At 42.1% G+C, this 24,580-nt stretch overlaps 1 protein-coding gene across 18 annotated transcripts in view; it reads right to left on the minus strand.

The window, feature by feature from the left end:
• Positions 1 to 24,580, minus strand: part of rims2a (regulating synaptic membrane exocytosis 2a) — a 144,854-nt gene that overhangs the window by 9,653 nt on the left and 110,621 nt on the right. For 15 of the 18 annotated variants that reach the window (XM_056444735.1, XM_056444734.1, XM_056444731.1 and 12 more), the window contains 3 exons: positions 23,497 to 23,573; positions 16,279 to 16,445; positions 6,925 to 7,169 (listed from right to left, as the gene is read on the minus strand). In XM_056444735.1, coding sequence (XP_056300710.1) covers positions 6,925 to 7,169; positions 16,279 to 16,445; positions 23,497 to 23,573 — 489 coding nt within the window. Of the gene's footprint in view, positions 1 to 6,924; positions 7,170 to 15,532; positions 15,767 to 16,278; positions 16,446 to 23,496; positions 23,574 to 24,580 lie in introns of those variants that run through there. The other 3 variants (XM_056444749.1, XM_056444733.1, XM_056444747.1) reach the window with 3 other exon arrangements.

A 24,580-nucleotide genomic window follows, 5' to 3' on the forward strand; every position in this document is an offset into this window, starting at 1 on the left:
AACATATCTCACTCCCAAACTACAGGACAGTGGCAACACGGCTGCACCTCAGACGGCAGGAATCCGAAGAACGCTGCTACCACTTCTACTACAACAACAGAAGGGTTTAATATCCCAGAAGTCACACGTTGTGTCCATCTGGCGGGCGGCAGCGATCAGGCGGAAGCTTTCGGAAGTCTTTGTGATTGATGATCCCGGGCCTGGCCCGGCGTCAGAGAGCGACTCTGGCACGCTGCAATGTAAACACGGCCTAATGGAAGGCTCTGGCCCTGGCACTCACATGCACTCACATGCACTCACATGCACTCACATGCACGGCTGAAGGCAAACACACACATTTGAGCGCTTACATGCACACCGGCCGGACACGCAGCAATACAGACTCTAATGCAGGCAAACACGCTCTCTCTTCTCTTAGTTCACATTCCCTGCTGTCTACCTTGATGCAGGCCAAGGAGTGCAGTTGGCCTCGCTCAGACCTGACAAGCTCTATCAGTATAGTATCTATATCAAAATAAGGTGTGATATCTCCTGTTTTAATCTTACATTACAACACAATAAAGCTGTGTTCAGCATTTTTAGCTGGTAAATGTGAGACACACACTCCTAACATATTCCCACCATATACTGTATATATATATATATATATATAGATATAGTTATGGCTAATGTATGTAGCGACCTACTCAAAACGGTTATAACTGTTTTAGCTTTGGTTTGGTCTCAACCAACTGAGAGAGAATAAATATGTCTTTAACTTGCGAGATATTTCACTTCTTCAAAGCACAGTTTGCTTCTCAGATTGTTGGAACATGTCGCACACACAGGTTAATGAGAATTAAAAAACGGTGGAAAATGTTTTATGAAAAGAGCTGAAAGAGGCTTTAAAAAAGCTCCATGAAGCTACAGCATTGGGTGCTCGAGCTCCCAGCGACGCCTTTTGATTCACAGTAATATACAAAAGTAATACATATTTGTATATTACTGTGAATGCAGTTTTAAATCCTTTATGTTTTGGTAATGTGATTGAAAGTTAGAAATTAGTAGGCTATCGGCCTTGATGTCTCACGGGAAATAAAATACATGTACACACACTGTCCTGCGATTTACTTCACACCTTCAGTGGAAAGGCTCACAGCTTCCGTGGAAGGTGTGAGGTAAGAGAGGCATGTTGGATGCAGGCGGTGTAGTAGAACAGTCTGTCCCCCGGCTGCCTCGCTCCTCTCAGTGGTGAAAACACTGAGGGGACAACAGATGGAGAGCTAACGGCAGAGAGAAGGGCAATCTAAATACTGAAGCCGTACATGTGAAGCATCCTGACAGAGACTATACCGACGTCACCGCGGCTCACATGTCACAACAAACGAGCGTGATATGCAAGAAAAATATGCGTGTGAAAACTGAAACACGAACAGGAAATGAGCGTGTTTTTAATCACTTTTCATGACGTGGAGGACCATCATGCTTACGCTCCATGTCCACCCCGACCACAGTGCATGTCTCATCGCGCTTCCTCTTTCTCTGACAGCGTTAACAGACAAAATAACCACAGGAGGAAGTCATATTTTTAGCAACAGTTAAAAAGATATCTAAAAATGTAAGGTGGAAGTTCATTTTCGGATGGGAGGCAAGAATGCTCTCCACTGAAATGTGGGGATGAGTACACACTTGTGCTTTTTAAACTCAAAGTCAAAGGAGACATATGGCTGAGGAGCACAAGCCTCACTGCAGAAAACAGAGAGCAGCTGGTGGAGCACGGCAGGGCTGAGAAGATGAATCAACAGCTTTTAAGCCGAGGTGGTAGAGATAGACAAATGTTTCTTTTGGTATTGAACCTTAAAAGTAGGATGGAAATGTGTTTCATCCTTCATGTAATCTGCTGAAACTCAGGTGTGTCATAATAGATTTTGGTATGATGCATTAAATGGAATATCTGTCAGAAAACAACAGAACGTGATGATGTTTTTTTACCACAATGCAAAAAGAATAAAGACACTAGAAATAGATGTGTTCAAGAGTAAATCAGTACACTTCCCTTTAAATAACAGTATCACAGTATTGCTTTTTTCTTGTCAAGTGGCAACATTAGCAAAGACCAGAACTTGGCCGGGTTATTGTCCAGCATACCCAGTGTTCACAGCTAATTTATGCCATCTTTAAAACAAGAACATTGGTTAATTTCTCAGATAATGCAAAGTACACCGTGTGCTGCTCTCAGAGGGAAAACAATTAAGTTAGTCCACCTGCTCTGATATTCACATTACAGCTCGTTCAACACTCTCAATAGAACCATTTATTATACAGACTGCATCTTAACAGGATTAATCTGTAATTATAATACCATGACAAAAGTGCTTTATCTCCATGCACAGTAAATCCTAAAAATGGGTGTTTGATTCATAAAAGAAATTATACTTTTCTCTTAAATGCTCTGCCACTGTGAACATTGAGTGTAAAATATTATAGACATGTCAGAAAAAAGAAAAGAGCTCATATTTGACTTATAGCTTCATCTTTTAACTGATGCTCCCCCATATACTGCAACACCCGGTTCTGTTTCTCCTGTGTTCCGTGTCTCCTATGTCTCCTGTGTCTTCTCTGTCTTAATTGTTTAATTCCCTGCACCTGCCCTCAGCCACTCTTGTCTCGTTACTGTCTGATGTCCTACACCTGTGTTTCCCCCCCTATATATTGTGTCAGTCTTTCCCTTGCCTGCTATCGGATTGTCGTCTCTAGTTCCGTGTCCTTTTCCCGTGTTCCTGGTTCCGCCTGTTGACCCTGCCTGCCCCGTTTGGACCTTGTTTTTTTTGTAAACTGTTTTGCCTCATTAAAGAGTGCTTTTTTGTTATTCATATTGCGTCCAGCCTGTCTCTCTGCGCCTGAGCCTCACCCCGTCACAAGAACCTGACATATACATGATAACAACATGTTTAACGCTGACCTCATGTGTTTAGGTTGTGCTGCAGGTGCACATCTACTGGGATAAAACATACATAAACTCTACCCCTGCAAAAGCAGCCAGGAGCAATGTAAGTGTTTCAGTATAATATATTAATTTGTAAATTATCATCAATACTGTGTCGCTTTGCTGGGCGTTTTAAAGGAGGCAATCTTAAAAACATTGACCTCAGTATGACAGTTAATGCCAAAATATAATTGATGGATACAACCAACTTTGGAATACTGCTGCATTGAAAAATCACTAATCAACCTAATCAACATTGTGCAGTTGCACCAATTAGCAGCGATGCCCAGTTTGAACATCACACTACAGCACACATGTAATCTCTATAAACAGATATTCTGCATATGAATATCTAAGCAGCCAGACAAGATTTTGGAATGGGAAGCGTTCTGGTTTACGCTTGTTGTCCGAGGAGTGTTGACCAATCACGTTGGTTGCAGGTAAACCGTCCGTGTGGAGAGCAACAGAGGTGGAACACATTGGCCGAAATGCAATCTCAGATCCCATCGACTGTTTTTTGACACTAATTTTTCAATTTATTAGCTTAAAAACATTGTCTCTCAAAATCCATTTCATGTCTACATTTGCTTATTGGACAGAAGACAATAACGGACACAAGGAAGAAGAAGTCTTAGATACAGGCTGCAGACATACTGGCCATATCTCAAGGATTTTGAGCATGGTCTTACTGCGGTAGTGTTTTCTTTGATAATATAGTTTGAAAGGTATCAATTTACACGTATTTAGGTCAAGGCAGAGACGGCTCAGGCTTTAAACAGCCATGTGACCTCTGTAGCTGTTGTAGAAGGGATGGGGAGAGACGCCGTAGAACTGCTGGAAGAGACGACGCCGAGAAGACACGAGTGAAATGATGAAGTGAGGACAAAGGCAGAAGGGATATGAATGACAGCGAGATTCATATGTCAGTTTGGCGGGAACGAGACAGTGAATGAGGAAGAAAGAGGGATAGGGATACATCAGCGGGCCACCGGTGTCCCTCCGCCGTGATAGTACTTGTGTTCCCTCCATGCATCATCCTGTGTCTGCTCCGGCCCCATCGGAGATTCATGAGCCGAGCAGCTGCTGATACAGGCACCCAACTTAACTCAGAAGATGAATCACCTGCGCTGAAAGCCCAGAGTTCAGCTGTTTTACCACATGCAAAGGACTCTGGAGGTCCAACTTCTACGTCAGTACATGGCGGAGCATTCTGTATTCATTTGGCTATTCTGGGCATCGTCAGTGAGGTGGCATACATACTGAGTAAAGTTATACATTCATCATTGAACACAGTGGACCTGGTGTCTTATGGTATATTGTAGCTCCTAAGGTATAAAATAGCTGCACTACATCGCCAACTGTTTCCTAGCAGTTTGATTAAAGTGTAAGGGATCCGTGCTTCATCACTTCTCATCACACTTGGTCTTTTCTTTGAAGCAAAAGGTAGGACAGTTGAACAGCTGGATTTAACCCTCCTGTTACCTTTTGGGTCAATTTGACCCCATTCAATGTTTAATGTCGGTGTTCCTTGGGGTCAATTTGACCCCAGGCTGTTTTTCACTGTGTCAAACAGATAAGAAATATCAACTTTTTTATATATTTAAAGGGCTATTTAGGTAGTCAACAAACAAACATAAAGTACCTCACACTTAAACTTGGGAAACAATATTAATTCTAATAATTTTCTGGAGGTTTTAATTGCTGGGGTCAAATTGACCCCGAGGGTAAAATATGTTAGTAAATGTGAAGGTAACAGGAGGGTTAAAGTCACTTTTAGAGCCACTGCTAAGGCCTCACGTGTGACCTTCATTCTGAGTGAAACCGAGTGAGTGGCATGTCCTAATTGAATCCTTCTCTCTAACAGATACAGTTCCAACCGGGAGAGTGACACATCTGGTCCACATAGTGAGGGAGAGAAAAGTAGTGCGCAAGAAGAATCATGCTGGAATACCCATGGCTGCACACCGGGGAACAGAAAACTAGATACCGTACCAAGTCCTCACTAATTCAAAGGGGGGAGGATCTTCTTCTAAATTACTGCTGGCAAACAACTGCGCCTGTTTTTGTCGATTATGAACCAATTCCTTGCATTTCCCCACTGTTCCCCTCCTCCTGCTTCACCATCGGAGGCTGGTGCCGAGCTGTAAACGCGTTTCTAGGACAACACGAGTAGCAAAACTACTGACATGGAATGCTGCTATTATTATGTATTCGACCATCTGCATTGTACAGATGGTAAAATAAAAAAAGTGTATACAATACTGTAAAAGAGAGATAACATCTCTGTCCACAATGCACACAGATAGTTCACCTCATGCGCGCCACAAATACAAACAAGGACAACACCAGTAGTTCACATGTAGAGCTGCAAACTCTGTCCACACTACTGAAGGCCGCCTGGGAGCAGATCCATCTGACTAACCTGTGTTGGTCAAAGAGTCGTGCTGCACGGCTCCCTCAAATATAAGACGGCAGCCCATGTGTGTACATCCATTTCTCCATCCATGCATCCATCTCTCAATACATCCATCTCTCCATCCATCCATCTCTCAATACATCCATCTCTCCTTCCATCAATCTCTCCATGCATCCATCTCTCCGTACAGCCATCTTTTCATACATCCATCTCTCCCTTCATCCGATTCAACATTCAATTCAATTCAGTTTATTTGTATAGCCCATTTTCACAAATTACAAATTTGTCTCAGAGTGCTTTACAATCTGTTCACATAGACATCCCTGCCCCAAAACCTCACATCGGATCAGGAAAAACTACCAAACAACCCTTCAGGGGGAAAAAAGGGAAGAAACCTTCAGGAGAGCAACAGAGGAGGATCCCTCTCCAGGATGGACAAAAGAATAGATGCCATGTGTACAGAAGGAATCATTATATACAAATTAAAACACAGTAACAACACAATCACAGAATATGACAGAGTGTATGAATAGTTGGTAGTCGGCATATTCCACGATCTAGACCTCGATGATCCATCTGGCAGGTGGAGGTAGATACCTCTGCCATGCTATCCGGACAGATCAGGACCCAGAGCGCTGATGGTAGAAGTGATTATTGACCGATTTAAGGTTGAAGAGATGAGATGAAAAGAACATCAATGCTTAGAAATACACTGGAGAAGGAAATGGATGGGCAGTGGGCCAATCGACTGACTTTTTTAAATCTATTTTTTATGAACGGACCCCCAATCTGTCGGCCAGAGACATCACCAGTTTGTTCACACTACACCAGCTCAATCCCTCAAAAATGGTTATGAAGCATTTGTGTAAAGAATGAACCAAAGATTAAAACCCTTCTTCTTTTTGTTAAAGAGTGAGTAAAAGTAATAGCTCTATGTTCTGCAATATGTAATCTTTTTCCCTTCAGGAAAATACATCCAGTTGCTTTCAGGTAAAGGAAAATAGTTTTGAAAACTGCAACACAACACAACACACCAGTTCATGTGCACACACTCTCACATGCACTCATATAAATAAAGACAAGCGACTGCACACAACCACAGTTTGAGGTGGGCAAACAGTCCAGAGAGCGCCACAGCATCAGAGCGGTGACACAAGGTCCATAATGTGACAGCAAGTGCAAAGCAGGTACAGCCGTGACACATCTTCCAAAATTAACCACAGATTGTTATGATAGCACAATAGATCGTCGGCATGTTGCATGAAAACACAAACCCGGTGATGTAATAAGGAAGAAACACAGGTAGAAAGACATAGAGAGAGGAATGTTCACAAGAGCTGAAACCTAGATGAAAGAAAGGAAAAGGGTTAAAGAAAAGGTCAGGCAGGTCCTCCCTCTCCAGAGTCCCAAAGCCCCTTCAGGAAAGAACAACAACTGGAGGAGAAAGAGCACCTGTGTTAAGAGTCAACATTCACAACAAAGAATTACGGGGGAACCTCACAGAACCGCACAGAACCACGCCCACATGAACACACAGCCCTACCTGTTTGGCTGAGCTGAGAGGTGCTCCGGCTCTTGCGCGACATGCCGACCATGGCCTGCATTTTGGCCCCGATGCTGGAGCGCCTCTTCTTGTCGCCGGTGCCTACCGTGCCGACCCCCGTGTCCGACTGGCTGCCGTCCGTCTTCTCCAGGTTGCACATGTCGCCGCTGATGCTTGTGCTCTTGGTCATGTTTATGCCGCCCGACGAGCCCATCTGCCTGTTTTTCATTTTGGATGCAAAGTCACTGTCAGCCACCACCATTGACAGGGGGTGGTGGGGTGGTGGTGGTGTGGGGGGGGGAGGGGTTGGATACAGGCGAGGTCAGAGAAGAGAGAGGACAGGGCAGAGGAGAGGATGTGAAAGGAGAGATGATGGAGGAGAGAAAGAAGGGAGGACGGGAGATGAGAAGGCGTGGGGGCGAAAAGGAGAGAAGGACAGAGTTCAGGTACAGGAGTTCATGACTTACAGTATAGCTGAGTTTATTGTGGATGGAATTTATGTTGTAAAAAGATTGTTCATGCAGTGAACTATGACGTCGTAATAAGCTCCACAAATCTGTGTGCACTAACTGAAGGGTCAGTTTGACCTTGTATTGCATTCTATCAAACCCATTGGCCAGGTTATTGACCACATCCAGAGTGCTGCAGCCAGAGCTTCATCTAGGAGCATGTCATGTTGGTCTTGATACTTCAGTCCTATAATTCTAGTGGACATTTTCTTCAAGGATGAGTGCACAAAGAATTACCCTTACTTTTAAGTTCATCAGCATTTTAGGGAGTGCATGTTGTTTGAAAAGCTGATCCTGAAGGTTCATTCTTGACCTCACAGGATACGATCTCAAAGCTCCAGGGATACGATCTATCTTGTGGATTGTTTTGTTCTGCTGTTCACGAGATGAAGAATAAATGGTACCTTGTGGTGTTTTCTCTTTAAACAAGCGATACATTTTACATTGAGTGTTACCTTGAGGTCTCAGAAACATGTTGGATGCATTTCCTTCCTGATTTCTTTTTTTTCCTGAAGCTGCATTATTGACATCCATGTTTACTTTACTCTCGGTCTTCTTCTTCTCTGCCTGTGCTGGGAACAGTGCTGCGTTTCTATTACCACCACCTTTAGAACAGATTGTAAAGCCCACATTTGTAATTTGGGATTCTTGGCAATATAAAAGATGTTATTGAAGTCCTGTAGTGACGTTGCATAATTCAGGACTGTATTAGTGCACGTTTGGAGCTCTCTTGCTCCTCATGTACACCTGGAGATGTAAAAGCTTCTCTGCACTGTCTGACTTGGTACGTTGAACTGCACACAAAAGGAAAACTTGTCTGCCACCAGCATTACTCCCCAGCGCTTCCTGTTGGAAAGGAAATAGGCCAGAGTCCAAATTAGCATCTTATTCTAGCTCTGCTGGTAATGTTATCTCTAAGAGACAAATGACATTGGTGTAGCGCCCTCAGGCTACTCCTCATTAATTAAAGTGTCTGACCTCCGCCATGTAACTGTCCTATGAAGGAGACTTATGGAGAGACACGTCGACTAAAATGGGGGAAGAATCGATGCAGTTTGACAATTGACTCCATCAATTACTTCAATTAGGCTCCTTCAGATTCTGCTCCTTCATATATTAGACATTAGTGTTCAACTCCACTGTATCAGAATTTAAAAAATCAGTATATATTCCAGATTATGTCCGCCACTGTCCTTGGATTTCAAGTGCAAACAGCAATAGTGCATCACCTTGACAATGAAGGTGAGTGATGCTTTTAATTTAAATGTTAACTCTTATGGGCTCTACAGGCAGTCATGACTTGAAGCTGAGAGAAAATGAATTGTTAAAGTATATTGACTCTTTCAGAGTTATTACAACTAGAGCAAGAGTAAATAGCCCCCAGTGCTGGTGTAAATATTCAGAGTTAATCATGTTTGTGTAACATATACAGTGTTTAAGTGAATTGACTCTGTCAGAGTCATTACAACTAGAGCAAGAGTAAAGACCCCATGTTGATGACAATGTTCACTGTTTCTCTGGAAAGCTCCGCCCCCTCTTTCTCCTTTCAAATTGAGTTTCATCCTGCACGTATTATTTCTAGAATGTCTCTAAATCACATTTTTTATATCAAATGTTGATATTTCAGCAGAAGCAACATTTTAGGATAACTCTATAATGTGTTCAACTTACACTCGAGCTGTTTTTGTGTCTTGAAATATTGAATTGCAGACAGCTAACATGACGAAAGCTACACAGTAAAATTGGCAGTATCAATTCAACACTTAATGAGTACATTAAGACCAAGCCAGAAAACATATGGTCCCTATCTACAGAGTGGCTGTAGGTCAGTGTTTAGCAGGTCCGTCTTTCAATCAGGGGCTTGGCGGTTCAATCCCTGCCCTAGTCGATGTGTCCTTGAGCAAGACACTTAAGACAGAGTAGTGTTGTCTATGGTGTATTAATGTGACAGGATTGTAAGTCCCTTTGGATAAAAGTGTCAGCTAAATATAATGTAAAGAACACTGAACATAGTGATAACATTTCAGAGTTAATGCAACTTAGGTAAGAGTTATTATTCCATTTCATTCAGACTAATATTAATCAAAATGAACACTTCTCAGAGTAAAATAATAACTCTTAACAGAGTTGCGTTAACTCTAACATGTTAACACTATGTTCAGTGTTACTTTAACACTCTGTGGATAAGGCACCATATGTTCACTGGCTGAGTCTTAAAATGTACTCTTTAAGTGTTGAATTGACACTGCCAATTTGATTGTGTATGCATGTTTATACGTCTGACCAGATGGCGGTGAAACAAGTCAGATGAGCTCTAAAAGAGCTTTAGCCTGCAGGATAAAAACCTTTTGTTTATGCCGGGTTCTAATGCCAGTGGGTTCTGTTATGGATCAGCCTGTACTTTAATAGATAAATATGTAATACTTATTGGGGGATTAGCGTCTTTGATCAGTTGATGTGTCGGCCCGGAGGCTTTGAAGCCGACGTGGTACAGATGACTTTCTGAAATATGCTCTTTTACTGTCATGCCGGTGAGGCTGCGTTTCATCTGCTGGACTCGGAGCAGGTGATGATAATGCTGCTGCTGCTGGTACATCATTCATTACCGAGGCAAGGTCAGGGGGGCTGGGCTCACTGAGGTTACCATGGATGGGCACCTTTCAAATAGATATTCATGTTGCAGGATATATCTTTAAAACACATTCAATAATTGAATAGTAGATGCAATGTATTTATCTAAAAATAACACTTGTTTTTCTGGTCTAACTGGACACAGTGTACGAGTCAACATGTTCATATGATCCGTGTCCAGTAAGTGGGCCATGTTTAAATCATGCTCTTGATTCTGTCGCAATATAGTTCTATAAGACATACTGCACCAGTATATGCAGGTTAATTTGATTTCTCTGAAGGAAAAACATCCTGCTGGGCTAAATGGACACATGGAAAGAAAAGGATATATATTTATTTCTCAATTAACAGTAATCTATTTTCCTAATCTGATGTAAACAGTGACACACATTATGTTGATGCAAACTATTAAATTGGCTTAAAGTGTATTTGTATCATCTCTTTAAGTTACCCCTGGGTTTGTTATGGGCATCTTAATTATCTAAAGAGATCAATCTTACTGATCAAACATGACACATGGATTATGCACAATATGAATATGTACACCAGCCTCTCCTCCATGTTCTTCATTGCTGTGTCTTGGCTCTCTGGCCGGTCTCTCTGAGTAAAATGTGCCTGCTCGGAGAACTGGAAGCCTCGGGGGGATTTTAGATTTTAGACCTCAGCTCAGAGAACATCGTGTTCTTCATCATGCAGATTGCTCACCGTGCACTTTCATCTAGGCCACGATGTTCCTGAGGCAAAACTAAACCCGGAAATGTCTTTGTCTTGAGGAAGTTGAGACAACGTTTGGTCTTAATATGAGATAACAACAGCATTCTTGATAAAAAGGAAAGTAGAATTTTTCACTAGGCAAAAAAAACATTCAAAGTAATCAGTACTTGTAAAGTTTAAATAGATGTTTTTAAGACTTTATCTTCGGCTAAAACAGAATCAATATCAGGCAAAGTAAGCTGAATTACTACCAAATAGCACAGTGTGTCGCATGTTTAAATGTAAAAAAACATTACTGTGAACCCCAATATATAGGATTACCAGGCGCTGTTTGAATTAAAACCCTTAAAGTGTGTACGTAAAGTCATGCGAGGTGCGTTGTCCCCCCACACCTATCCCCTCATCGTGTTCGTCCTTTCACAGAGAGGATCACTGCTTCGATGTCAGGTGAGGAAGAAAAGCGCGTTGCCACGGCCACCGTGCCCCCCGGCCAGAGCATCAGTCTGTTAACACGACGCTGAAGACCGAGGGGATTAATTGAAGCCTAAAGCTCGGCGTACGACCTTCTGATTAGCCGTCGATGTAAGTCTCTCCTCTCACTAGACACGCTGCTGTTGAATGGGCTGGGGGTAAACAGCCCCTCCCTTCTTTTTAGTAATCGTCTTTGAGTACTATGAAAAGCGCTATAGAAATTGTATGTATTATTATTATTATTATTAGTAATGATCAGCATCTGTCCTTCACATACCAGTCCGCACCCTCCCTCACGTGAATGAGCCATTGCTCAGGCTACTCTGTATTGCTTGAAAGAGACACAAAGGAGCAGAGGTGATGAGGGATTGAAAAGCTCCCTTCATCTTGAAATCCATCCGCTGAGAGCGTGTGAGTGTTTGCCTCTCTCACATGTTTATCGTGCAACGCGTGTATATTTGCACTGTGACCTCGATACATGGGAGATGACTCATGAGACGTTTCTGCCCATCCGGCTTCATGCATTGATGAGCGTTGAAGCAGGTAAAGACTCAGCTGTCGCAGAGCAACGTCCTGACTCTGTGGACACGGTGCAGACTATAGTCAGTGTCGTGGACACGGTGCAGACTATAGTCAGTGACGTCAGTCTCAATGGGTTTCACCTGCGGTTAAATAAAGGTTTAAAACAAAAAACGTAACAGCACGTGGGAAGTAGAAAGTTCTCTTGCCTGATCCCAGTGGTCCAGAAGCTTTCACCTCTCTACGCCTTTGAGGTTGAAGAACAACAAACTCTCATCTCATATTCAGTTTTACAGAACTGAGATTTGTGGCTTCAATATCCTGAGCCAAACCTTTAGAACGTGGCAGGCATCAACACTGTCTAATGTTTGTATTTACAGCTATTACAGCAACACACATTATTGAAAAATCTGCAGATTATTTATTTGGTCAATCAATTAATTATGTTGTCTATGACATCATAATAGAATTTAATTTGCTTGTGTTGTTTAACATTTTCAGCTGACAACAAAGAACAGAAAACACTGAGACTGAATGATTAATTGATCATTAAAATAGTCGCTGATTCATTTGATTGATTGATTTGGTTTAGTCAAATAATTGTTTCAGGCCCAATCTCCTTGTTATGTCACACAAGGCTTCATTAAAGAGAATGATCTGTTTCCTTTATCATTCAAACAATGACTTGTGACATTAAATACAAACAAATCAAAAAGCAGCAGCACCCTCAAAGGGGTGAAGTGAACTCTAAATGCAAAATGTTATATTCTGAAAATGACACATGTGGTGCTGCTTAACAACCACTAACTTAGTGTAGTTTTACTCCATTACAGACTCCGTGGTCAAAGAATGGCATCAAGCGATATTAATGTGTAAATACCTTTAAGCTACTTTAGGATTATGTTTGATTTATTTGGATCAACTTCATTTACTGTATTAAAGGGATAGTTTATTGAAGTGGCTGTGTACCAGGTGCACATCCAGTCAGTGTTAGATATATAAGTATAGACACTTATGGCCCCGTTTGAAGAAACAGACCAGAGTAAATAAATGACCTGCTGTAAACAGAAGGAAACAAAAAGAAAGACCCTCCTAAAAATGTTTATATATGTATTCATTTACGTTTAATATAACAATATTCTAAATATATAGCATACACACATAAACTCATATACATTTTTTGTTTTAGGTGAACCTTTCTTTTAGGTGTCTAACATTGATTGATTCCTTCTGTACACATGGCATCTATTGCACCTGCTCATCCTGGAGAGGGATCCTCCTCTGTTGCTCTCCTGAAGGTTTCTTCCCTTTTTTCCCCGTGAAGGGTTGTTTGGGAATTTTCCTGATCTGATTTGAGGTCCTGTGACAGGAGGGATGTCTATGTGTACAGATTGTAAAGCCCTCTGAGGCAATTTTTTTAATTTGTGATAATGGGCTATATCAAATAAACTGAAAAAAATAAACTGAATTAAAATACATTTTGCTGCTGCCCCTGTCCACCCCGTGCTGGTACTCCTGTATGTTCCTCCAAACTGTTGATGTGCACACATCTACTGAAGGAATACTTATGGATAAATACCTCATACCACACTTTAAAAAATGTAATGTATGTCAGTTAATAAAAGCTATAAGCTGAGGGCAAGACTTACATGAACATCTTCACTGAACCTGAATGCAGCGCACTCTGTTATACCTGTATGTCTCGGCTTGTGTGTGTTGTCCCAAAATAGAAGGATGTGCGATGTCATATATTTATACTGTAGCTGTCATGAAGGATTTGGGGTTGATCACACAGATAAGAGTTGTTGTTGTTGTTGTTGTTGAAAGCAGGACCAATCCAGCTCACTTTCAGTCAAGGAGGAAGACAGTGTTTGAATTTAGATTATTGTATCTTCAGAACGCCTTTGCTCAGGCAGGATTTGTATCACATTAACTCGCCTCCAGTAACCCTGAGCTGAGAGTGAACGACTTGTGTCTGACAGTCGAGGTGTGAGACACAGACAGAGAGAGAGACATGTTCTTGGCGTGTCGAGGAGAAGCTGGAGGTATGTGGGAGGTTCTGGTTGACAAGTTGCAGGTGCAGAGCGACACTAGAGGAGTCAGACCGCATGTGGAAAACACAGGCAGACAGACAGAAAGGCAGACAGAAAGGCAACATCCCAGCTCGGAGCAGCCCGGACAAACAGGAAAGCAACTCAAGACTAAAACCTACTCAGGATTGGTAGATCTTCTTTTAGCATTAATCTGAATCTAAAAAGATGCACTCTATAGGTACCTGTATCGCTGCTCTGGGCATTTGGCATCCCACGCATGCATTTTCGTTAATCTCACATATGAGGGTATGGCTTTTATCTTAATGGGTTTTTCTCTCAAGTCCGAGCACTCGCTGTGCGGTACTAATATGGGTAAGAAGCACTAAGTTGGATCCTGCTGTGAATCTGATTTGATAGTGAACACATCTTATGTAAAGGAGCTTTTATCCTGCCCTGGGATTCCAAATCAGTTTGTTCTTGAATTTGCTCTTGACACACTTAAAACACCTGCACTCTTCGGAAATGAAACATTGCTCTTTTGTGGCCAATTAAATAGTGTCTTGTTAAATATAGTCTTGTGTGTATACATATATAAATATGTGAATATAGTTGTATTGATGAATGACTTTCCACACATGCATTCAGTCATGTATGTGTGATCGATAACAACGAAATACGACCGTACTGTTTCATGCTACATGGTGAAATATGAATACTTCATTAATATCTCTGAGCTAAGTGGCTCACAAGGCAAAAGCATCAATAGAGAAATTAGACAGCCCCTTGACAACAAGAGGATGATTGGAGAAGAGCATTGTTAGTCAACTCACTGCAGTCTGAGAGCAGACTGTGAACGTTTTCATTTTGCAAAGTGTTCTCTGAGCGAGTGGAGTTTGTGTCTCACCACCACTCCTGTAGGTGTATTTTAAATCATCTTTAATCTCCTCCTAATTACACCGTGTGGATCTTTCCATGCAGGTTTTATTCGCAGAGACTTTGAGGTTCATGAGGTGTCTGTCTTCCCCCCCAAAGCCAAAGCAGGTGAATAGTATGTAGATTCAGCTCCTTTCTCCTGTATTGTGTTTTTGATTTTGTTTCCATAAAAAAGAAAAAGTATATATTTTGAGCAAAGTCAAAGGAAAATATTTGTTGATGAAAGCTTTTGTCAACGAACACTGTGGAGTAACCAGGACATTGTTTGTATAAAGAGACTTTGTAGACGACAAAGATACCATTAATGTATCATCATTTCTATCAGATGTCTCATGCTAACTCTACTCTTGCAAGTAGTATAATATTTCTTAAACGTATAATCACATCTATACATAACGTACTGTTCATATGTAAGTATTCCTGCAGACGATATCTTAAAATCTCTGCAAATGATCTGAACCCGTCTACTTCATTATATATATATATATATCATGAAGTAGACGGGTTCAGATCATATATATAAATATATATATACACTTTTTTTATTTATTTTAAGTGCTACTTGAATCTTGAGTCATCTCGAATGCTTCCATGTCTATCGTATCTGCTACGTAGGCTTGAAAAGAGTGTTAGTAGGAATGCTACTCTACTTTAGTAGATGGGTTAATAGGGCCACCGTTATTATGAATAAAGGGCGGAGGACAGTCACCACACTTTGCACATCGTTATAGAAATGTGCAAAAGGTCAGCGGGTCACTACGGGTCTACGTTGTTGTTAGTCTGCCACACACTCGTCACCTGAGGTCAATCTCTGAGATACTCCTCTGGCCCGAGTCCTCTTGCGTCTCCACCAAATCTGGCTGATGCTCCTCGCCTGTGTCTACCTCCCCGCCTCCCTGAGATCTCCCCTCTTTATTCGCCCTCCTCCCCTCCACCACCCCTCCTCCCCCTCCCACGCCAGGCTCCTCCTCTAGCGCTCCTGCTAACTGCTCGGCCCCCTCCCCAGACTCCAGGCTCCGCGATCGCAACTGGCTGAAGACGGAGACGAGTGAAGCGAGAGTGAAGTGAGCGGCACATGCAGAGCACAAAGAAAAAACACACAGAGCATGAATATTGTCAACAATAAGAGAAAGACAGACAGACAGACAGACACACACACACACACAGAGAGAGACAGTGCAGCCCAGAAAACAGAGATGTAGACATACAGCAAAGCACCATGCACATTCATTTATTTAATTATGTTTTGCTTTGATATGAAACAATGTGTTTTATGTTTGGAGTGCGTGTTGCCAGATATGGAAAAACTTCCCCCACAGCCTGCAGAATGAGCTGAGTTCAACCCTTTGGCTCCAAATTTCTTTTTTTCTAAAACGGAGCCAAACCTGAACTCAACACGCGGTGCATTTTCTTTACGTTTAACCACGTGCAAACTATTTCAGAGCTGAAAACGTCTGCACGTATTATCGTGTGATGTGTTCACAGCTGGGGGGGATTGGTCCATTCCTGCTAACACCGCGATGGCTTTGAGTGCACTGTCCTACCGGATGTTGCGGTTCCCTTGCGGCCTCTCTGATTGGACAGACATGTAGCTCGTGCTGCTGAAGCGAGAGGCGCTACTGGTTCTCGACACAGCGGACACGTCGCTCACATCACTGTCCGACGACTTGGCCGACAGGTTATCTGAGCCCCGAGGATCTCTGCCAGGACGCTGCAGGGAGGAGGAGGACAACAACAACAACAACACAGCGATGTCATATAACACAACAACAAACAATGATTTCTGGTGCTTGACTGGTGCATTTAGGTCCAATTTTAAGTCTGCGCTCTTGTCAAATGTGTTTATTCATACTGCGAGACACGGGTTTAATTTCATAGAGTTTTGAAACGGTGCTCGAATGCGGTTATCTCTCTAAGGACATGCAGGGTTGATCGAGACAAGAAAAGACTTATTGCTTTGCTCTGCGAGAAGTGCAGAGAGACAGAGTAGATGTTGTTACAGAAGATATACTGTCGGTATTGGGTGAGCTATCTGACATGTGAGAATGTATTTTTAAGTCAATTTAACCGAGAGGACGATACTTTAGTTTCCTGATTGTGAGATGATCCGTCTGGGAACACAGACGTATTGTTGAGATATGCACCTGACCGTGAGACTGATGTGTCTGAAGCTTGTTAAATAAATACGCCAACGGCTAAAGATAATTATTCTTTCCTCCGAATGCAACGGTAGCTGCAACAGTGCTCCACAACTCAACAGGTTATGGGCCCAGGAGTCGGAAGAAAAGTTTAACAGTTAGAAAGTCGCAACGAATCACGTTAAACGGGGCAGCTAGCTAAGAAGAAGAGCAAGCTGCATGATGGAACAACGAGGAGGAGCAGGTTGCCTCGACCGACATTCGCGAGGAGACGAAACCAAGTATAGATTTGGGAAACCAAAACGCTGGGATATCTCCATTTGAATGGACTAAAGGACACTATTCTGAGAGAAAAATGCTGACGACACGCAGAGCTAATTTTACTGTTGGACGACAAAAAGCCTCGTTAGTAATGAGAGGGATCGCCGATGATGGAAGAAAAGCTCTGAAAATATTGAGAGAGTATTATGCAGGGAAGGAAAGCCCAGATAAATCAACTTGTACACCACGTTGATATCGCTTCAGAAGGGCCATGAGAGTATAATGGACTATATCATCAGAGCAGAAACCGCCATCACAGCGCTTGAGGAACGAGGAAAACTTTTAGACGGATTGCTAGTGGCTATGGTTTTAAAAGGACTGCCTGAGAGTTTTAAGCCATTTGCAATACATGTGGGCGCACTGACGATAACATCACGTTTGCAGAATTCAAGACTAAACTACGAAGTTTTGAAGAAACGGAGAAGTTCAACGAGCTGAGTCGAGCGACACGTGATGAAGACTCAAGGAAGAGTGGAAAGGTCCCGCCAAACGGTCGCGCGTGACTGGAACAAAGAAGACGAAAACATGGTGTAGTTTTTGCAAAGCGACACACACAAAGAGATGCCGTGCGTGTAGGACAAACAAGATGGAAGATGCCGACGAGGACTACGCGCTCACGGTGAGAGGAGGGAGAACCCAAAACCAGCAGCAGCCGCGTATATCCTCATCACTGACATAACCTGGTTCAAAAGTTTCGCAGCCGCCAAAAAGAAGAAACGCATTGTCGCGAAGCGCACCGCACACCCCGCATGCGGAATTGCAGGGGGAGGGAATGCTGAGGTTTCCTCATCGACAGCGAAAACGCACAGCGCTGAAGGCTGAGCTGCTTTGATGCTTTGTTGTACCCCCCAGAGCATCTTCTCGGTGAAGGCAGCTACCACGAGTGTAGGCCCGAACAAGAGTGTGAGGTGTTGTATTCAGTTTGCCCAAACCAGAAATAAGATGGTACACACAGACCTTGGGTCCTGTATCCACTGTTTGTTTATTTTCAAAAGAGAAAAGTGACACAACACAGCTACGGAAAGTTCCTAGCAGATGTATCTATGGAAGGTGAAAACAAGCAGCTATGGCCCTACGCTGTACAAACAGCAAAATGGTACGGAACAGATGTTTTAACAAACGTACAGGCAGACTCCTTATGAGCTGCTAACCAACAAAAAGCCATGTATCAAAAAAAAAAAATTTGGGTCTGTATTACACATACAAACAGAGCAAAAAAACACAGACTAGTAAAGTTTGTGAGACCCAGGACTACTGAAACCACGCAGGGGTGAAAGGTATCCATCTAGAGAAAGAAGGAAGTCGATTTAGATGAGTTCGTCAGTGATGCTTCACTATCACAGTAACTACTGCTGGTAGAGTGCGCCTATATCACAGAGACTACTGCTGAGTGTGGAAACAATGGACAGACCTTTACCCGACATCACTGGAGACAGTGGGGGTAGATGGGTTACGCATCAAGACTGATGCAGATGGGAGGACAAATACAAAGCAAGGTTTGTGGCCAGGGTTACAGAATAGACTATGGGGAGACGTTTCACCACGGCAGACATGACGGTGTAAGGGTGGTGCACAAACAAAAGCTGCACAGGAGAATTTACTCTACCAAATGGATGGAAAAAAAAACATTGCACGCCCTTATAAGCTAGAGAAATCCTTACGGTCTTAAAACAGTCCGGCCGAAATTGGATTTTTTTTTGCACAATTACTGAGGAGATGGATGACACAACAAAACCCCCGACCACTGTGTTTATGCCAAAGAGTCAAAAGATGGAAAGGTGATCATAATCATATTTTAATATGCAAGATTGTAGGACCAGAGAAAAACCTTAAACAGACAGAAGAGGTTTGCAAGTGCTCTTTTGGAGAGTGATAGTTCACATTCATTCTGTTTTTGTGTTTCTTTTGCTTGAAGTATAGCAACCTGAGTTCAAGTGGGGGTGTTGAGATATGCACTCAGATGTATATGTATATGTAATGTGATACTGTAGGTGGCGCTAGGCTCAGGCTATCATGTTATGTGTTCAGTTGAAGTAGAGCTTGCTAAATAAATACCCGACACGGCACAAAGATAAATCCATCATTTATTCTTTCCTCCGAATGCAACGGTAGCTGCTGCAACAGTGCTCCACAACTCAACACGTATGTTCACATCATTCAGTCACCCATAGTTTAATCATTCCATCTTCTAAGTTTACTACATTCATCTGACAGCAACACGTATAACTTACCTTGCAGATCAAGATTATTATTACTATAAAAGCATATGATTATTTAAAAAAATATATGTTATCGGCCATTTCTTTTATAATACAGTGTAATTAAACTAGGGCTGTGAAACGATTAAAATTTTTAATCGGATTAATCACAGGTTTTTGTGGATTAATCATGATTAATCACATATTACCGATATTCTCGGTATATTTTGTGAGAACATAGAGATTTATGACAAAAGACGGATATATACATTTATACATTCTTCTATACAATGGTGCTGCAACTCAGCAGTTATTTAGCAGTTTTCTTCCAGATGGAACATTAACACATCTTCATCCTAAACAGAATGTTTAACCCTCCTGTTACCTTTCGGGTCAATTTGACCCCATTCAATGTTTAATGTCGGTGTTCTTTGGGGTCAATTTGACCCCAGGCTGTTTTTCACTGTGTCAAACATATAAGAAATATCAACTTTTTTATTTATTTAAAGGGCTATTTAGGCAGTCAACAAACAAACATAAAGTACCTCACACTTAAACTTGGGAAGCAATATTAATTCTAATAATTTTCTGGAGGTTTTAATTGCTGGGGTCAAATTGACCCCGAGGGTAAAATATGTTCGTAAATGTAAAGGTAACAGGAGGGTTAAACAGAGCATTTTTCTCTTGTTTGTCAACCATTAACTCCACCATGATACAATCTAAAGGTGGACAGATTGACAAGTGACTTTTTTTTTGCTCGGTCCGGATGCGCGCGCACGGAGCTCTGTGGCGAGCGAGACGGAGATCGATAAGTGTTAACGCAACGCGAAGAGACAGAAATGACATGCTGCTGTGGAGATACGATCAACAACAGACGTTTAGTTTAATAAAAGAACAAAGACGTGCTATAGAGAACATGTCAGGGGGCGGGCCAATCTCTTTAATGTCATGCGATCTACCAACACTACGCCGCGATCGACTGGCAGGTCGCGATCGACGTGTTGAGACCCCTGATCTACAGGAAGTAAAAGCCGTAACAAGGTTTCCATAGGTGAACCTGCGGAAGGATCATTACCGATGAACAGCACGACCGTCTGCATGAGAGCGGACAGAGTTCAGATTGAAGTGGTGTATTGGAAGCTCATTTTGCAAGTGACTTTTTTTTCGTCCCGACGACCAACAACAGACGGATTGGAAGCTCATTCTGCGCATGCGTTAAATGCGTTAAAAAAAAAAATTGTTAAACCTGTAATTGAATTAACTGAGTTAACGCGTTATTTTTCACAGCACTAAATTAAACACAACTTTATTTCTGAATATGAACCATGTGCGCAGATGAAGTTATTGCGGTCCATGCCTACTACGAACTATTCATACACTCTGTCATATTCATTGAATGTGTTTATGTAATTCTGTAATGATTCCTTCTGGTCACATGACATCGATTGTTCCTGTCCATCCTGGAGAGGGATCCTCCTCTGTTGCTCTCCTGAAGGGTTCTTACATTTTTTCATCTGAAAGATTAGTTTCTGTTTTTTTGGGAGTTTTACCTGATCCGATGTGAGGTCAAAGGTCAGGGATGTCGTATGTGTACCGATTGTAAATGTGTGATATTGGGCTTAATTAAAATAAACTGATTTGATTAATAGGACGCCCCTTGAATTTCTAAATGTGCATTTCATCAATGACATACAAGCTCCTGGCGAACAGGTAACCTGGGGGTCTACGGCTGATGGGGGTCTTTGAGGCTGATGGGGGTGTGTAGTCCTCTGATATTAGTCCAGCCTTAACAAAATAATTATACAATGTAAAGCACTGACATTTACCTTAAGCCCGACCAAATAAAACAATAACATCCTGCTTACATGTTAATGCATCTGTAATAATCATTTTACTTGTGTTATATGAAGTATATCTTGCTGATGGTACTTACTTATGGTACTTTTGTAGTTTGACTTTCTCGAAGAAATGTTACTTTAAGGAGTCTTGTTGTTCTAAGTTTGTACTCTTGGTTGAATGCACTTATTGTAAGTCGCTTTGGATAAAAGCGTCTGCTAAATGACATGTAATGTAATGTAATGATGATAATATGGGAAGGCAGACTGCCATATAACGAAAACACCATTTTGACTAAACTAGCTTCACTATAAATTTGGCATCAAGAAATCGGGTAGAGCTGGATGTGTATATCATAATCCTTTGTGTATTTTATGTGTATTGTTTACGGGAAGAGAACCTGAACTGATTGTCACACTAAGTGTTCCGTAATGTATTTCAAGTCTTGTTTAATAACTGAGAGACTTGTTTTGTCACTGGCGCTTCTAAGGAGGATAATGTTCAGCAGAAAAGCGACACCTCATAATTTCATCTGCTCTTGATGGGCTCATAGCCAACACACTGGAGGCTCCAGATGCTGCACTTTTCATTCCTCAGACTTAAAAGGAGAGCCGGCCAGCGAGCGGCTGGGCCCAGACTCTCTAAACACGCTCAGCACCTCTCCAGAACACGGCCGTAAACACTCTGCATACACTCACTGTCACATTCCTTAAAGGCTCAGTTCACCCAAATGAGAAAACATATGTCCTAACTTCCTGTATCTAGTCTCACAGACAGGTTTGGTTTTATGTGTGAAGCTCTGGAGGTATGCACCAAGATGAGTCAAAGCAGTATTTGGAAAGTCTTCCCAGAAACCGTGTACCACTTACTCCACAGACATTTCTGCGAACATGATTCATTATTATGACAACAATATATCCCTTTCTTCAGTGAAAAAAATGTCCCAACCTAAACTATTGAAAGTCCAAGTCATTGCTTATGGGAAGGTATGCTTCACCCTCAAAATGACCATTTGTAGATCAATGACTCACCGGGTGTTACCCCCGAATTTTTGAAGAAACCGTTGAACCACAGTGAACGGAGAGCCGAGAAACGGCCAAAAAAGGAGATGATCTTTGAAGTTGTGTGCTGAGCATACGGCAGGATGAATGCGACTGGGGTTTATATACTGCGCGGGTAGTGGGAGAGTTCACACACATGTTTTCATATCGTTTTGCAGCCTCGATTTACTTCAATTTATGGAGGATTTAATTCAATTCAATTCAGTTTATTTTGTATAGCCCAATATCACAAATTACAAATTATCCTCAGAGGGCTTTACAATATGTACATATAGACATCCCTGACCCAGGACCTCACATCGGATCAGGAAAAACTCCCCAAATAGAAAAAACCCTTTCACAGGGAAAAAAGGGAAGAAACCTTCAGAAGAGCAACAGAGGAGGATCCCTCTCCCCGGATGAACAGAAGAAAGTATTACAGAGTTACAACACATTCAACTAGAACGGGCACTCGGGAGAGCGCATACCTTCGCATATCACAAGATTGGGCATTGAATTATGAACATGTTGGCATTAGTTGCATGCCAATTGGATAGAAATTGACCGTGCTATGGTAAAAAAATGATTTTGACCTATCCATGACCTTGACCTTGACCTTTGACCCGATTGATCCCAAAATCTAATCAAATGGTTCCCGGATAATAACCAATCATCCCACCAAATTTCATGCGATTCAAGAATATGTTGACCTTTTCATGACCTTGACCTTTGACCCGATCGATCCCAAAATCTAATCAAATGGTCCCCGGATAATAACCAATCATCCCACCAAATTTCATGCGATTCGGTTTAAAACTTTTTTTGTTATGCGAATAACACGCATACAAATATATAAATAAATAAATACACGGCGATCAAAACATAACCATTTTCAATGCGAAGGTAATTAGTACTACACACTTCAAATGTTCTTCTCTGAAAACAACCCTTTCTTCACATATATATTTAGATTTTTTATTTTATTTGGGTGAACTGGCCCTTGAAACCAACACCATTGAAACCAACTCTGTGCTCTCCAACCTGTGAACCATAATGAGTGTTTACCTGTTTTGGTATGTTCATGTGACTTCATGTGTGCAACGTACACTATCCAACATTACGATGTTGCTATGTGCATGTGTGCATGCGTGACCACATGCAAGTGTACTGTAGGCGCATGTGTCCTACTGACGCACCATCCAGCACATGTAGACATGTTGTGTTCTCACCTTGTGGTAGTCCTGCTCCAGTCTGGACTTGTTCATCTTCAGTTTCATCTGCCGGGTCCTCTCCTCCATGTCCACACCTAAGCAGCACAGAGACAGGGGGGAGGGGGGGTGTCAGATGGGGGACGACGGCGCCAGAGAGGCCGGATGGAGGGACATACTTTGATGGTGAGAGACAAGCTTCTGCCGAGCTATGAGCCATGAGCTATGACGAGGACAGATCTAATGGGGTAAAGCTGAATGGTCGACATCAGAAAGAACTCACTGGTCAACGGAAGCTGCATAACACATCGAACGGCTGCATTTGTAACCAATTGTCACAATTCCAGGCTAATCGTTGACTGAAACGTTCTCTCTAGTCGGCTGAATAATAATCAAATAGCACCATTTATAGAAGAGAACAATAGAATAGAGCTTGGGACACACTTTACATAGGGTTCTAGATGAATGCCAACTCATCCCTCTGAGCTCAAACTTAAACTTTGTAAAACCATCACATCATCTTGTTTACCCATCTCATCTCCTCCTAAATTAAATTGTTAGCCCTGTGCTACATTGCGTGTCGCTGGAGGTACAATTTACATCGAACAAACACAAAGCCATAATCAATACAGAAGCTTAACCTTGTTCTGTCGGAGGTAATGATGCCACTCTGTACAATTGTGTCCATGTTATGTAACTAAAAAAGAAAATAAACCGCCAGAAATGAACCTCACTACAAATACTTCCTGCTGCGCCTGCATCTCCATCCTCTCCACTTGCTCTCTGCTTCTACCTGTGTGTCATAGGATGGCGATGATAACATGAAGATGAATGTACAGGTGCCATGCGCACATACAATAAGCCGATAGCATATGTGATACAGGCTGAGAGACAGTTAGTGATTGCATTGTTGTGTTGGTTGATATATTGTCGTGTGCCATCTCACAGCCTACACATGTCCGCGTCTTTAGTTTCCTCTAAATGACAAGAAAAGTACAACATCACATGCCTCAGTGCATTGCTGCGTCCTCTCTGTCCACGGCGTGCCCATGTGTAATTTCACTTAAGGAAACCCATTTGTATGGCATCATTTTACATTAAAGGT

This window comes from Pseudoliparis swirei, chromosome 22, assembly GCF_029220125.1.
Source record: "Pseudoliparis swirei isolate HS2019 ecotype Mariana Trench chromosome 22, NWPU_hadal_v1, whole genome shotgun sequence".
NCBI lineage: Eukaryota > Metazoa > Chordata > Actinopteri > Perciformes > Liparidae > Pseudoliparis > Pseudoliparis swirei.